This window comes from Falco cherrug, chromosome Z, assembly GCF_023634085.1.
Source record: "Falco cherrug isolate bFalChe1 chromosome Z, bFalChe1.pri, whole genome shotgun sequence".
NCBI classification, from domain to species: domain Eukaryota; kingdom Metazoa; phylum Chordata; class Aves; order Falconiformes; family Falconidae; genus Falco; species Falco cherrug.
The window spans coordinates 62,479,354-62,494,017 of NC_073720.1; the positions used below are offsets into that span (position 1 = coordinate 62,479,354).

The 14,664-nt window shown below is 38.6% G+C and overlaps 1 protein-coding gene across 3 annotated transcripts in view; it reads right to left on the reverse strand.

The window, feature by feature from the left end:
* The window catches only part of MCC (MCC regulator of WNT signaling pathway), a 230,775-nt gene that overhangs the window by 68,551 nt on the left and 147,560 nt on the right, over window positions 1-14,664 (reverse strand). For all 3 annotated transcript variants that reach the window (XM_055698403.1, XM_055698402.1, XM_005441623.4), the window contains one exon: window positions 2,918-3,031. In XM_055698403.1, coding sequence (XP_055554378.1) covers window positions 2,918-3,031 — 114 coding nt within the window. The remainder of the gene's footprint in view (window positions 1-2,917; window positions 3,032-14,664) is intronic.

Below are 14,664 nucleotides of genomic sequence, written 5' to 3' on the forward strand. Positions count from 1 at the left end.
ACAACTCTCTATATGCATTTCTTATGCTCTCCTTTCAGACATCCACTATTTATCACTATCTAAGCCAGGATAATGTGCCAGACAGAGCTAGTAGAAAGCACTACTTTTCTTCTCATAACCACAGAAAGATTTTTGGAAGACGACATTAGTTGTGGCTGACCAGTACTTTACAGCAAATTTCATTCAAGAGATCACTCTCTTGCCAATCTGTACACAGACAAAAACACAGCGACAAGGAGGAGATCTGCTGTTTTAGTGAAATAATAGAAGGGTGTAGGCAAATGCTCTAGCAGGTCTCCACAGACTGCAGTTTTGGAAATGAGCATGCTACAGCAACCAGTAATCAATTACGTCATTTTACAAGATTTTAAGCACAGACTATCCAACTATTTTTCTTCACCATTTGTCATTTATTACTTGAATTGTGGTTCCCCAAATCACCTCAGCTCTGCAAATCACTAATCCTTTCTTCCAAAGTGTCTCACATGACTGATGAAATGATGGGAAAGGTACTACCAAAAATGTGTTTTAAGAGCTGTTTGTTCCAGGGAGCATTTACCACGCCAGCTGAAATGAAACATGTGCTGCCTTTTTTAGTCCAGATGCAGAATAGAGATTTAATACTGACCCACTAGCATCTGAATATGTTTATGCAGAACCTCAAACATCTCTTATTTAATTTATGCCTTCTGAACCTCTGATTTGCATTAGTAAGGAAGAAATGCATTAGACAGAGGTTGTAGAGGAAAAAATGATATGACACATGATACCATTTTGGATGAATCTCTCTGGAGTGGGAGGAAAAGTTCAAAAAATTATGTTAAGTGGAGCATCTACTCAGAAGTGATGCAGTTAGAAAAAGAAGAATCAGTAAAGTGGTTTCACCAGATTCTGTCTCTGTACTCAAACATAGCCAATATATTGAATATATGAGCTGTGCTTGTTTAATGGCGTAATCCTTAAAAAAGATTGTATTTTATTTACTACATGCCCTAAGACATTTCTATCCACTTGAGGGCTTTTAAAAAAAAAAAAACAACAACCTGAGAAGAGCGAAAACATTAAAACTTTATAGAAATTGTTCATTAAAAAGTAATTTATTTTTTGTTATCTGAAAGCTAGCTAGCATGCTAGCTTTCAATTATTCTGTGCTATTTACAGTTCAGGTAGCAGCTGCCACCACACTTGTGTTTGCAAGTACACAGCCGAAAATCAGGTAAAACTCCTCAGGTTTACAAATGAGCACTATATACACATGCGTAATTGGTAACCCATCAAAGAAAACACCAAACAGTCTCGTGCCAACAGAGCACATGCTAAATGGGATTAAGGCCTGATCCTTAGTCCCAGTCACCATCCATGGGGACACATTACTATATGGGAGAACCGACAAGGCAGTCTTCATTAAAAATACATATATAATCTCTCAGTTAAACAAAGATCTGGAATTAAAAACAAAACACTAACAAAACCCCTGTGGTTAGGACTAGATGCTGCAGAGTTGTACGTTACAAAAAAGTCAGTGTAGCCATGCAGAATGGTGTGGATCATTTGGATACAGTGGATCCATCAGACTGCTTAATGATTGTCCAATGCAGCCTCATATCAAATTGCACGTCAGAAAGAGGACTCCATCTCTCTGACTGCAGTCGAAATTAGAAAAGGGTCTCAGGTTTACAGCTGATGAGCAATGTTAACTACCAGCATGGCTCTGGCTCACGTATCAAGAGAAATAAAAATATTAAATTGTTTTTTATTTCTGGACATTGCATTGATGGTTTGCAATAAGAGTATCACAAGTCTGAAAACCTTAAAGGTAGCTGAAAAAACATCAGAGAATATGAGCAAGAGCCAAAATATTGTTGGAAGACTGACATAAGAGCCTTAAAATCTAGATTGCTTTAACATTTCTACATTTGGCTTGTGTTTAAGTAACACACAGATACAAGCCCTTATCAAAATGCTGAATACCGAATACTCTAAATTTGCAAAAATCACAGAATGGCTGAGATTGACATAGACCTCTGGAAGTCAATCATCCAATCCCCTGTCCAACTCAACAAAGAACACCTACAGCAGGTTGCCCAAGACCTGATCCAGGTGGCTTGAGTACTTCCAGGGTTGGAGATTCTACAGGCTCTCCAGGCAACAAATAAGATGCTATACTTTACAGGACAAAATGCTTTGACTGTCTCTATGCAAGTATAAAAGAGTATATATTTGGAATTAGTTTTGAAATGTAAAGTACTTGTAAAACAGGTTTGTCAGAATGACAGTATCTGAAAACAAAGGTTTTGTTTAGAGAAGAGAGAAATATTAAGAACAACAGTTTTCCCTGTTTGCATTTGCCTCTCTACATCTATCTTTATCTGAAAAGATACTTTTTTAAGAACTGTGAAAGCATTAGAGTTCAGACCTTATTCTTATTTAATCCCTTGGCTTTCCACCGACTGTGTTTTCCACAACAGATACACGAAGTGGCTTACTAAAGCCAGGCTGGGATCACAAATCATTTCTCACATACCACCAAAGCACTGCCAATTTGCAACAGCTTTTGATCAGCATAAATCCGTGATGTGCTTGAATCTGGCCCAGGAGTGGAAGGCTCTGCAATCAGTTACCTAATCCATGGAGTATGCTGCAATTTTTATATTCTAAAATATTTCAAAGCAGTCACTGTTTATATTGGCTTCAAAACAAAACCAATCTAATTCTTTCTTGGTATTTTTCAGAAGAATGTAATCAGCATACAAAACTTGAAACCCACGGCAGCTATGTTTCTTGCAGTCTTCAAATTCTTTCCACTTGTGACACTGTTCAGAGATTTTACCCTCTCCCCACATATCCTATTTCTCTCTGAAGAACAAGGAGCACACAAAACCAAGGACCATCTTTAGAATCTTGAACTATTGCTCACCTGTGCTTTCGCCAATTTCTTTTCCAACAGGTCACGCTCCCTTTCTGTTTGTTGTAGACGTTTATTAAGCTCCACTATGTCTCCCTTTAATGAAGCCAGGGCTGCTAAATGAAGCTAGAAGGCAAAAGGAAAAAAAAATAATTAGCCCATTCAGAAGCCATGTGGCAGCAGTATTTGAAAGAAGATACAGTATTACACAGCACCTACAGTGTCTGTGGATTTGGGTAGTAAGCAATAGGAACTTTAGTGTAACAAAAGTCTAAAAGAAATCCACATGCAGCTAAACACGTTTTAAATGGAAATGTCCCCTCCAGGCAGCCTACACATCCCTTCATCAGAAAACACATTATAAGGCTAAATACAGTGAAGTATAATTCAGCTGGAAATGTGTAGGTTAGTTCTAATGTTAGTTTAATAGGAAATAGCTTGAGTCTTGTGTTATAAAACCTTATATTAAATGTTGACTCAGATTTGTATCGTAAAAGAAGGTGTATCATGTTTTGATGCCTTCAGACATGCAGACGTTATCAGTTTGGTGAAGGGAATAACTCCACACATAGGATTCAGTTTTATTTCGCAACTAAAGCTTACTCCACTTTGGGCTACTGCTCTGCAGTTGTTTTTCTCCTTGGTCCCACGTCAGTGAGTTTCAGTGATTCTAATCTACTGAAGCCACACATGAAGAACCTGAACTGTTTTTCTTTCTGCACCAGATCCTTTTGAGGACAGACATGTTCTACCTTTAAGTGATAGCATGTGGAAATATAGAGCACACTAGGGTAACTAAAGTAATCTATATTATATTAAGTACACAACTTAGAAATTAAGAACAATTCTTAAAAGAACCCTATACTTGTAACTCATCCACACTCTCTTCCTGTCCTTAAATATCTCATTCCTCATTACACCAAAGGCACCAGCTAGAATTCAACACTCTGTACTGACAACTACAACCGAAAAGTCCAGGAGGAAAACTAGCCACTAATACTGAAGTCTTTCTTTGTAGTAGTAAAGAAACAACTCCACGTTATACTGGGTGACTTGACAAAAGCTTCACACCGGACCAAGCAACGCAGCAAACATCGTTCTGCAGCCAAGACTCAGACTGAAACACGCACCCCATTTCTAGTCCTCCAGCCAGCTTCAATCCTTCAAGCTGACATTTTATTGGGCGAGTCACTTTTATTTTTCATCTTTCACTTCCAGTCAATCTGCTAATGTGTTCTGCTTTTGGTAGCAGTTTTACCTTTACAATACCAGAAGCCAACAAAACCATAAGTGTGTTCACATACTGATGTGTGAAAGTACCTGTTCAACAGCAGAGCGACCAGATGATTTGGCGACAGCTCCTTCACTTAAAAGTATTCCATTGTTATAGAAAAGGCCACCCATGGCTTCATAACAGAAAACATAATTTTATAAAGATTTTTAAATGTGAATTGTGCAGTTTCAAGTGCAGTGTAACCAGTTGCGCTAGAAGATCCAGACATCCTTGTTTGTGAGTTCAATTGAAAGCATTTTTATTATGTTGGCTACAGAAATGTCTTACACAGGTGCAGTTACTAATTTCAGTACAAATATACACATACACAATTTGATGTTGCAGTAGGTTTAAGGTTCTTGATGCAGCCTCATTTTTCAAGTGAAAACACAGTAATTCAGGCCTGCCATGGACATATGCTACGTAGCTTCTTTGAAGTACGTATGCTGAAACCTCTTAATAAACTCAAAACCACCCTGAATAAATATCCTTGGCCTTCAGCAGAAGGCCTTCCTTCCTACCACAGGAAACTATGCACTAGTTTTACAGTGTGGAGAAACAAGAACAAGTCTAATTGAACCAATCTGTTCATAATTGACTTCCAATTTTCAGTAAAGCTAGTGAATTTATAAGCCTCTCTTTCATCTTATTCCCTTTACAGAGCAGAAGTGTTGCAATGAAGCTCACCGCTTTGTTCATCAGATCTTGCATCCTTCACCACGGCTTTCATATAATACACGAAAAAATGGCTACAATTCTCTAAACTGAATAAACCAAAGCTACATAGTCAAGTAAGTATCATCCCTTTTTGTACACTGTAATTACATGAACACCAGTAATGGTTTGAATTAAATACCAGACCATTAATGTCCATACACTTGGTGCCGTAATATAAATGAACACCACTGATCTAAAAATCCCAATGAAAAACAACTTTGCCTCTGAGCAGTGGAACTAATGATGTGGACTTCTTATGGATTTGTCTTTGTCCTCTTCCCACAGTGCAGTCAGCTCAGCTCTTCTTCACACCTCCTAGCACACCCCAAACTGGCTAAGAGACAGCATGAGTTGTGTCTATAGTTTTATAGCAATGCTGCTTCCTGGCCTGGCAGCTCCGGCCACACAAGGGTATCCAACACATGAATTACAACAGCCTCCCTGTTAAACATAGGACCCCTCTTCCCCAAGCAACCAAGGATATCTTTACTAATTACAAGAAAATTTTGCTTCATCTTTTACTATCCAGAGTTATCCTTTCCTTTCACTAACTGGAGCGGTCCAGTTTCCAAGTACTACTACTAATAACAATAATTAAAAAAAAAACCCACCCCCCAAAAAAAACCCCAGAGTTACTGAAAGGGCAGACTAGACAACAGGATATTATCATAGAAGAGGGCTGCTTGGGATACTCCTTGGTTTCATGTATATCCCCAGTGCACACAGTAGTAAGTCATACGCAAGTGGTGCCTCCAGCTACTACTACAATATGTAATAAGGTTACACAGCTAGCGTAGCTGTGTATTCTTGGCAGAGCCAAGCTCTCCTCCCCAGTTCCTCATAAAAGGTGTACAAAGTATTGCTGCATCTTCCCTTAGGTGTGAGCATTCCCACAGTGCTTCCCAGTGTTGTTTTATAGCACACAGCAGGGTGGGAACTAGAACACAGATCTTTGGATGTTGCTGTAACACAAACAAGGAAACATCTGAGCAAAGAGCTACAGAAGTCACTCTGGGAAAAAAAGCTCACGTTTAGAATTCAAATTCAATCATCCAAACTATACTGGAGTTGGAAAGATTCCATTTAAAAATCTTAATTGGAAGGCAGTAGGTCAGTCACAACTGTAACTCTGCAGCATTCAATCACTATGGAATACAACAACTGTGAGAGAGAGAAGCATGCAGCTAGCCATATGGCATACCCCTTTTTTTTCCTCCCCTCAGCAAACAGTGATACACACGGCAGAGTTACTATCACTAACATCCATAACAGACATTTACAGTTCAAGGTGGGCTGCCTCTTAATGACACAAAATTATGAAACAGATAAAAACCTCATTAGTTTGTAAAAATTAACACAGACACCACAAAGCTCCATTTGTACAACATACTGGTCTGCACCTTTAAGCAACAGCTCCCACAAAGAACTACTCCATACAAAGAAAACAGTTAATTGATAAAGTCCGTATTGTTCATAAACTTTATACTGATCTGACACAGCTACTATTGAATTCCATCAGGAAAATAACCCTGTGATGCTGATGCACCCAAACTGTCCAACAGGATAGGCAAGGTCAAGACATGCAAGAGCAATGACTGAAAAGGGATTAGGCAACCAAACAACTTGCCTCTCTACCATCATCCAAGCAAATAAGAATACTTTCAGAAAAGAAATTGGATTCATAATATTAATAAAAAAATGCATCACCTATCTTAACTTAGAAGCTACAATTTATATGAATTTTCTGCAATGACAATAGCAGGTTGTTTACTGAAGCATATATACACCACATTTTATACCCAATACTATCCTGCCAGGTTTTTATATGGTAAATATATTATAACAATTATTATTTATTATATTATTAATATTATAAAATAACAAACCATGCATGGCATGCTATCTTTAAAATACAAAACACTGTACAGCTAAGTTTTGAAAAATAGAATAATAAAAAAAGAATAAGCACGAGCTTAGGAAAAGCAACCACTTGACCAATCTTCCAGCCTCCTTTATGACTACAGTCTCTTCACCATTATGCCTGCTTTTACAAACATCTCATACAACACTCTAGACATGATTTAATGATGTATATTTTGCACTGTGCTTTAAACACTGCTTTTGGTGCTGGGCTTTGTGAAATATTCTATGCAGGTACAATTAAAACCAGTATTTGCTGTTGGTCAGGTTTTTTAAGAATTTTGTGGGGAAAATAATACAAGAAGTGGATGGAATAGTAGTAATAACTGAATCCAAGGAAGCAGGGGACTGCTGACATGGTAGGAAGTACATATTGCTGCAAGTGTTCCAAGACCATTAACCAAACAAGAGAAAGATACAAAGGGCAATGAAGGAGGCTGCTGAAAAAAATGATAAAGTTAAAGCACTGCAAAACAGTACAATTATTCTTATACTCATCATTTTCCCCTGCCATTGTGAACTGTGATCCTCACCACTAAGTTCAGCCCACATTTTTCCTTCCCTCAGCCTGGAACTAGACTAATTAAACCATATTGCTAAATCCAGTTGTACCCACTGCATATGGTTGTTATTTTCAAGAGAGAAGTCACAAAAAGGACCTAAGCACATCCCTCTCTGCAAAATTAAAGAACTGATCTTAACCTTTCCTCTTGTTTCCTGCCTTCCTTGGCTACAGTACAGCCACACATCAGCTTGGGAACAGATGTTCAGAAACATAACCTCTGACATAACAGGGAAGCCATAAAAGCATCAAGATCATGGTAAGGAGACACCAACCCATATAGCAATACAAAGCAGGCAAACACAAGAAGACCAATTTATTCGTTCTATGTGTGTCCTCTGTGACTGACTGGATGCCTACCATGTAAGAAGGCTCTGAGGAGATGTGCCAGAACGAGATGCCCACAAAGCTCTGGAATAATGCAGGCTGGGACTGATCACAGCTGTTGCAAAGCAGCTGACTTGATCTCAACACCAAGGGGTCCTAGGTGTGGTCTTCGTTTTAGATGAACAGCTATCAACAGCTGAGCACATCAGCTGGCAAAGGTTTCTCCCTATGTTCACTAAAAGAGTGTGAATGTTGCTGAGTTTGCCAGGCCAACAAGCAGGAGGTGTATATGCGGCTCAGCACAACATCGCATATAAACCCCAGAAAGCTAGCAAAAGAATTTCAAAGAGAGCAACGGGCTTGGACTGGCTTCAACACACATACGTCTTCCTGGCGAGTCGGGGGGTGCCCAGTGTTGTTACAGTAAGCGTATTACAGAGAGTGGTAAAGAATCACATCGGTATCATGACTGAACCATGTAACTTACATTTGTGTTGGGTTTTCAGTATGTTTTGTATCACCCAGCTAAATCAGAAATCCTGGGTAACATCAACTGTCTTCAAATAAGTAAATCTGATGTTAAACATGACACCCTCTCCATGCACAGAGCATCTAAAAGAACCTTGTCAGAGAGTACTGGTCTCCAACATCCTCTCCTCTATTTTGTTCCCCACTTGTATTTTGCATGGTTTAGTGCAAACAGCCCACAACATGGACATTTTCTGTGTATTGCTACTACTTATTTTAATGACAGGCAGTATACACAAAAACACCTGAATCAAATATTCACAACACTGCCTCATCTCTGAAAACTTCCTCAGTTTTCCTGTTATGAAATGACACTGAACACTACAGTGGATGTGAAAACCCAAGCTGCTTTGTAAGACGAGAGATGGAAGGTGTAGAGGATAGCATGGAAAATACAGTCGGAATCCCAGATAAAACTGCAGAAAGGGCAAAACAATAACAAATGCCTACAACACATTGTATTTTCTCACACCCTTCCTCTTCAAGAAAAAGAGGGAAACATCACTAAAACCTACAGTTCCTGTCAGGGAAATGAAAAGGTTGGTAATGTAAGTTCATAATGAAAAACACATTTTAAGACAGAACAATGAAACCTTGCCTGGATTTTGACTTCAGCAATCTTAGGGCTGTGATTGTGCTGTGCATTGTGAACTTTCATTAATGGCAGCAGAGCACAATGACAGTGTTAGCCCAGGAAAAGCTTAGATAACGCTGGCACTCATACTTAAGACATGTAATAAATGTACAAGAGAAAAACTTACACAGAATAAAAAAGATGAAAGATATTATAGCACAGGTACACACAACAAGGAAACAAAAATTTTCTAAACACTGGAAAATCTAGGCAAAGCTTAAAAAAATTTCTAAGAGAGAAGTTAAAGATACAAAACTTGTGTTACAGACATTTGCTGTACACACAAAGTCAAAGGTGTTGTCAAATGCACATTTTATCAGGACCACAGAGTAGCACTACTTGCCAATAATACACTTAAAGTGATTGTTACAGGAATGTGTACTCTAAAACATTTTTCTTCTCAGTCCTACACAATTTTCAGGCCACCTTTTCCTGGTGGCATGAAAGCTGCTTTTTTAGGGTCCAAGAGATGAAATAAATATAATCAAAGTCCATTTCTGTGAATGTACTGTCAAGTACATGGAAAACTTAAAAGAACCACCATCTCCCAGAAGCTGCGACAGGACAGCTCAGTATTCCCCAGACTATTTCAGTTGTACGATCTCTAAAGCATAGCCCTGAAACACCACAGCCAACAGCTCTTTAAGTAATTACCTAAGGTAAAGACAAAATGACTAAAAAAGCAGTATTACTGAATTGTTGGATGTGCCTACGAAGATGCCCTGACACTATGTTTGAAACAACTTTTATATGCTAACAAAAAGCCTACAAAAAACACATTTTGTGACTATGCTGCTGAAGCAATTATTGTCATACTAGACATTAGACAGTTACTTCATAAGCTTGTGCAATACTAAACAAACAATGTGCCAACACAAGCCAGGATGGAGCCATCCAAGTTCTAGAAAAACAAAGACCAAGTGTTTGTAAGACATACTTTGTTTTAATTTGAAAAATCTGTGGAAGATGTGTTCAATCTGTTTGCATTATTTGTAAACAATTCCAATTGAGGATTGGTGCGGGGTTTTTTATGGAAATTAACATTTGCAGGCATATGTGAATATTTCAAACCATTTCTTAAATACAGAAAAAACCTCCCACCTTAATCACAGTAAAAAGTGTTCAATAAAGAAAATATGCTACAGGATTGTTCAAAAAATGTTCCTGGAACAGGTAATCTAATGATATTCCAGTGAGTAGCATCAGTTTTACAACACATTAAAAAAAAAAAAGAAAGAAGAATATAATCATGGAAAAGATTTTCCTTTGAAAAATGAATCTGACAATTCACACTTGATGAATGGAGCATGGTGCTAATTTGTACTTCTGAGTGTGCCTGAAGGCTAGACTAATGGTTCTACTTCTATTACAACAGATGTTTATACCTTCATGTAAAAGAAAATTTTAGGTGACCTGAGAAGGAAAGCCTGAGAATGAGACTTAGAAGTAACCAAATGAGATAACCATCTGAATCTGGAGATGGTAAAGTTGCAAAGTTGACCCTTTGGGGATTCTTAAGAACCCTAACTGTCCCATTGTAGGGCAGCCCACATGTCCACACCTTTAGCCACTTCCCTGGCTTTTGCACTATCTATGAATGCTCAGCCTTGCTTCTGCTCTCCAAAAGAGGAACCTGTTGCCAGCTCCACTCTCAGTAAGGGAGTGAAGTAACAGTAATGCAGGGGATGGATAATGGGGTGGTGGGGACACCACGCTTAGTACAAACCTGTCTTCATTTCAACTCAGTCTCAACACACTGTCTGCAACCACAGCCTTTCATTAAGTAAAAAAAAAAATAAAATTATATTAATACACCAGTATGAGCAAGGGAGGGCTTCAGATGTCCCACTTGAGTTAACTTTTTAGCATTCCTACCCTCCTTACAAATACTCTCAATATAATTCAAGTCAAATTATCTCTTTGCTTTTATCACTGAATTGACTGAAAGAAGAAACAGCCCTAATTTTTTTTCTATCTCCCCTTCTGCCCAGCAAAACTGGAGAAAATTAACTGAGAAGAGGAAAAAAAACCCAGTAAGGTTCATTGCAGGTCCTTATCCCTTGTGAATCTCAGGATGCCAAAGGCCTTTTCTCTATTCCTTTCCCATTTGCAAGGACAACTGCTGAGGTGATAGGCACACCATTCTCCCCTCAGGAAAGAAAGGAGCGGAAAACTAATCGCCAAAATGCATCTCACTCAATCCTCTGCATTTAGCATTAAGGTGACCACTTTCTAGCACTGGACAAAACAACATCACAGCCAAGGTGTAAGCTCACACACATCATCTTGGATCATCAACAGCCCCACCACATTTATATCACCTTAACTTCAGTCTCTTCTGACTGACAACAATCCAGATCTTTTGAAACAGAGCTCGCCATTCAAGAGCCACTAAAAATTAGGTACTACTTATTATGCTAATTTAATAATAATTTTAAAAAGCATTCCATGGTTCTTGTGTTCTTTTCAAAACTTCTGGACCAGTAAATTATTTCTGATTTCCAAAGGTAAAACTACGGACTTGCAACAAAGCTATACTTTCAGTGATACAAGGATCTTTGTCTCCAGTATGACCCACATCATCTGCTGATCTGAGAAACAAAATTTGTATTGCAGGTCACATCACTGATCCATGACGTACGGTTTTCCACCATAAGCCAAAATCTGATGCTTCAGCAAGGGGAGGTGGGGGAAGACACCACCAAACCCATCAGCAGAAGCCCCTAGAATGTACTTGTCCAACTGTCTGAAATCCATAGAAAGCAAACATCTTTCCAGCTTTTCCTGGTCAGCTCACGCCCTGTAGTGCTTTACTAGAACATCCATTATGTCGCTTCCAAAGTTACAGCTCTAAAACAATTTTTAAAAGCAGCTAAACAACTTTAGAGCCCTGAGTCCCTGGATGAGCATGTGCTTGCTTAACAAAATACGTTCAGCTCAGTTCTTAATTACTTCGTCATTCCAAAGTTAGCTGCATCTCTGAGACCTCTACATTCCCCTCCCTGTTTCTTTAACGTCAGGCCACCAGCCACCCCCTCTGCATCAGACTTCTGATGGCTGCTTCTCCCAGACACCCCCCCCCCCCCCCCCCCCCCCCCCCAAAACTGCACCCACCAGTTAAGTGTTCTCCAGGATGTGTAGTACAGGCAGAGGAACGAGCTGAGGTCTCCAGTGACCTCCTGGCTTACAAGAAAGTAGTGTTTCTAAAACCTTTTTTAGAAAGGCAACATACTATAAACAACACTCAAGTTGTGTATGGCTTACCTACCTGGTATCACCTTTACACTCCTGGCTGTACGTCTTGGACCTGTCTGTGCTACATTCCCAGGTCAGTGTCTCACTATTGCAGGTCAATTCCTAGCACAAGTGACTGTTCCCTAGTCAGACTTGCCAATTCAGGCAGATCTCAGTTCTTTTGCTTAACAATCCTTACCAGCCAACCAGTGCAAAACTGGCTATGCAATTTCCCCAAGGGGAGTTAACTTCTTAAAACTTATTAGACATCAAAACTTATTATAAATACCTAGGCAGGGAAATTACTTGTGCTACTGTAACTTCAGTTCCTGCAGGAGGCTTCCACAACTTCCCTCTAGCTACATGCCATAAACCTTGGTAAACCTTGTAAGAGTATTTCACTCATAAGCAACATCCAGCGTATTTTTGCATTTCTAGATGTCAAGTCCTGCATCTTTCACTGCCTCCTTCTTATTACCTGGTCAATACACCAGGGAAAATTTGACTGATTTTACTGAAAGCTTTGCAAATGGATGGCAAACTGCAGGAGACTGCATTATTCCTTGTTGAGTTCTCCCACTGCACTGGATGGTATTACCAAAACTATAATTATAACAAATTGGATAGGAAACAATCACTATTGCAAAATACAGCCCTGATAAAGCTCCATGATGAATCACCTTTAAAAATGACTACCTTACAAAGAAAAGGTTAAAAAAGAGAGTTACTACAACATTGTTGGAGTTTGGTTGCATCAGAAAAAGCTAAAAAAGCATCTGCTTAGCTGGGTTTTAGCACATCAGTAAACTAGTATCTGGTTGTTGGGTATTTTTATTATTTTATTTAGATAAACAATCAACCTCCATTCTTGATGAAAGCATGTAAGTAAAGAAAAAATCTCAAGCACAATTTTTATGTTCTATCCTAACAAAATCCCTTCCTTCTAAAAGCAGTCCATAGGTCTATCCACGTAAGTTCTTTCTCTCTATGCTGAAGTTCATTTGAAATAAAGCTTATTGAAGAATTCCACTTAAAACCCCTTCCTTTTTCTTGAAAAGCAGGAAAAAAAAATTGCACTAGTGAAAACCAGGTCTTTTTCTGAGAGACCAAAGCAGTGAGTTCGAGACTGAGAAACCAAAAATGCCCTCCACAACCATGACGTCCTCCAAGTGATACCAGTTATATGTATGCTCACATCTGGTGCTAACCACCAGAAAAACCTCATGCAAGATTTCTGCATGATGCCTCAAACTCCTTCCTGATGTCAACCACCTTTCAAAAGTACCAGACAGCGCAGAGATGTACCATTCATGAACAAGGCTTTTTGAAAGAAATTCAATTGCATGAATGTATTTTTCTTTTCGAGTCACTATATGGCTCATATTTTAAGCAAGGGAATCTCCAGTGCACAAACATCTGAAAAGATCAAAATAAATATTGACAAATGTTTATTATCAGTTGCATTAGTACAGACAAGTCGGCACAGCTGGCACACTTCAATCTGCTTACTGAACAGGAATTTATGTAAATAGGCTTTTTCAGTATTTCTGTAACACCTGGATCTACTATCCCATTCAGGGGAATTATTTTCTTTTGTTGTGCACTGGACTAATAATCCAACATAGTATCTTTGCCATCAGCATCAGGCATAGCACATTGTTCAAGTGGTTTTGTACTTTTTCAGCCATTTTTTTAGCAGGCTTCTCCAAATACAAAAGCAAGTAGCTGTAAAATTTGCAGAGAATCAAGTGCCTGTAGCATGACAAAACCATACGAGAACATTTGAGTCAACTGGTGATGGCAATTTGTAAAGATAGCATCAAAAATAATTGAAAGGTACAAGTAGCCAGTGATTACAAACCTGAAACTAATCAATCTAAGTGTCATTCACGAATGTAATGGTTAGAATTTCAGTGCAGTTCACAATTGTCTGCACAACTCATGAGTGGGAAAAGATGTCTGGTAAATGCCAGCACAAGATTAAATCTGTTTCTCATAACCTCTCCTCCCACACTGAGTTCATTTTTGTTCTTTTGTATCAAAACTGCAGATGCAAAGACTTGACAGATGAGCTTCAATTCTTCTTCAAGTGAGGATGCCTCTATTTTCTTTTTCAATTGACATTAAAAAAAATGCCTTGTTTGTCAGGAAAAAAGTGTATAACAAAACAGCTAAATGTAAGAAAATTCTGCAAATAGAAAAGGCATTTTCTAACCAGACTACTATGTATTTTGGTAATGACTACCCATTTTATATGACCTTTTCACTGCAATTTCTTTGAAAAAGAATGCAAGTTAAGATTTAAATGTTTTACAGTGTCTATTGGACAATTAGTCTTCTCTGGTATATACACATGCTCAAAATTTAATTGCACTTAATGAAATTACAGATGCTTATAATTAGCAAAGTTGAACACTTCAGTCAAAGACTAAAAATAGCAATTGCTCTAACATTTTGAGATTAATTTACACAGTATTTCCACCATTACATGCCTGTGTCTACCAAGTCGAAGGCAGGTTCACTCCTTATCTTGGACTCTGAATGCCAAATCTGACCCCGTATTT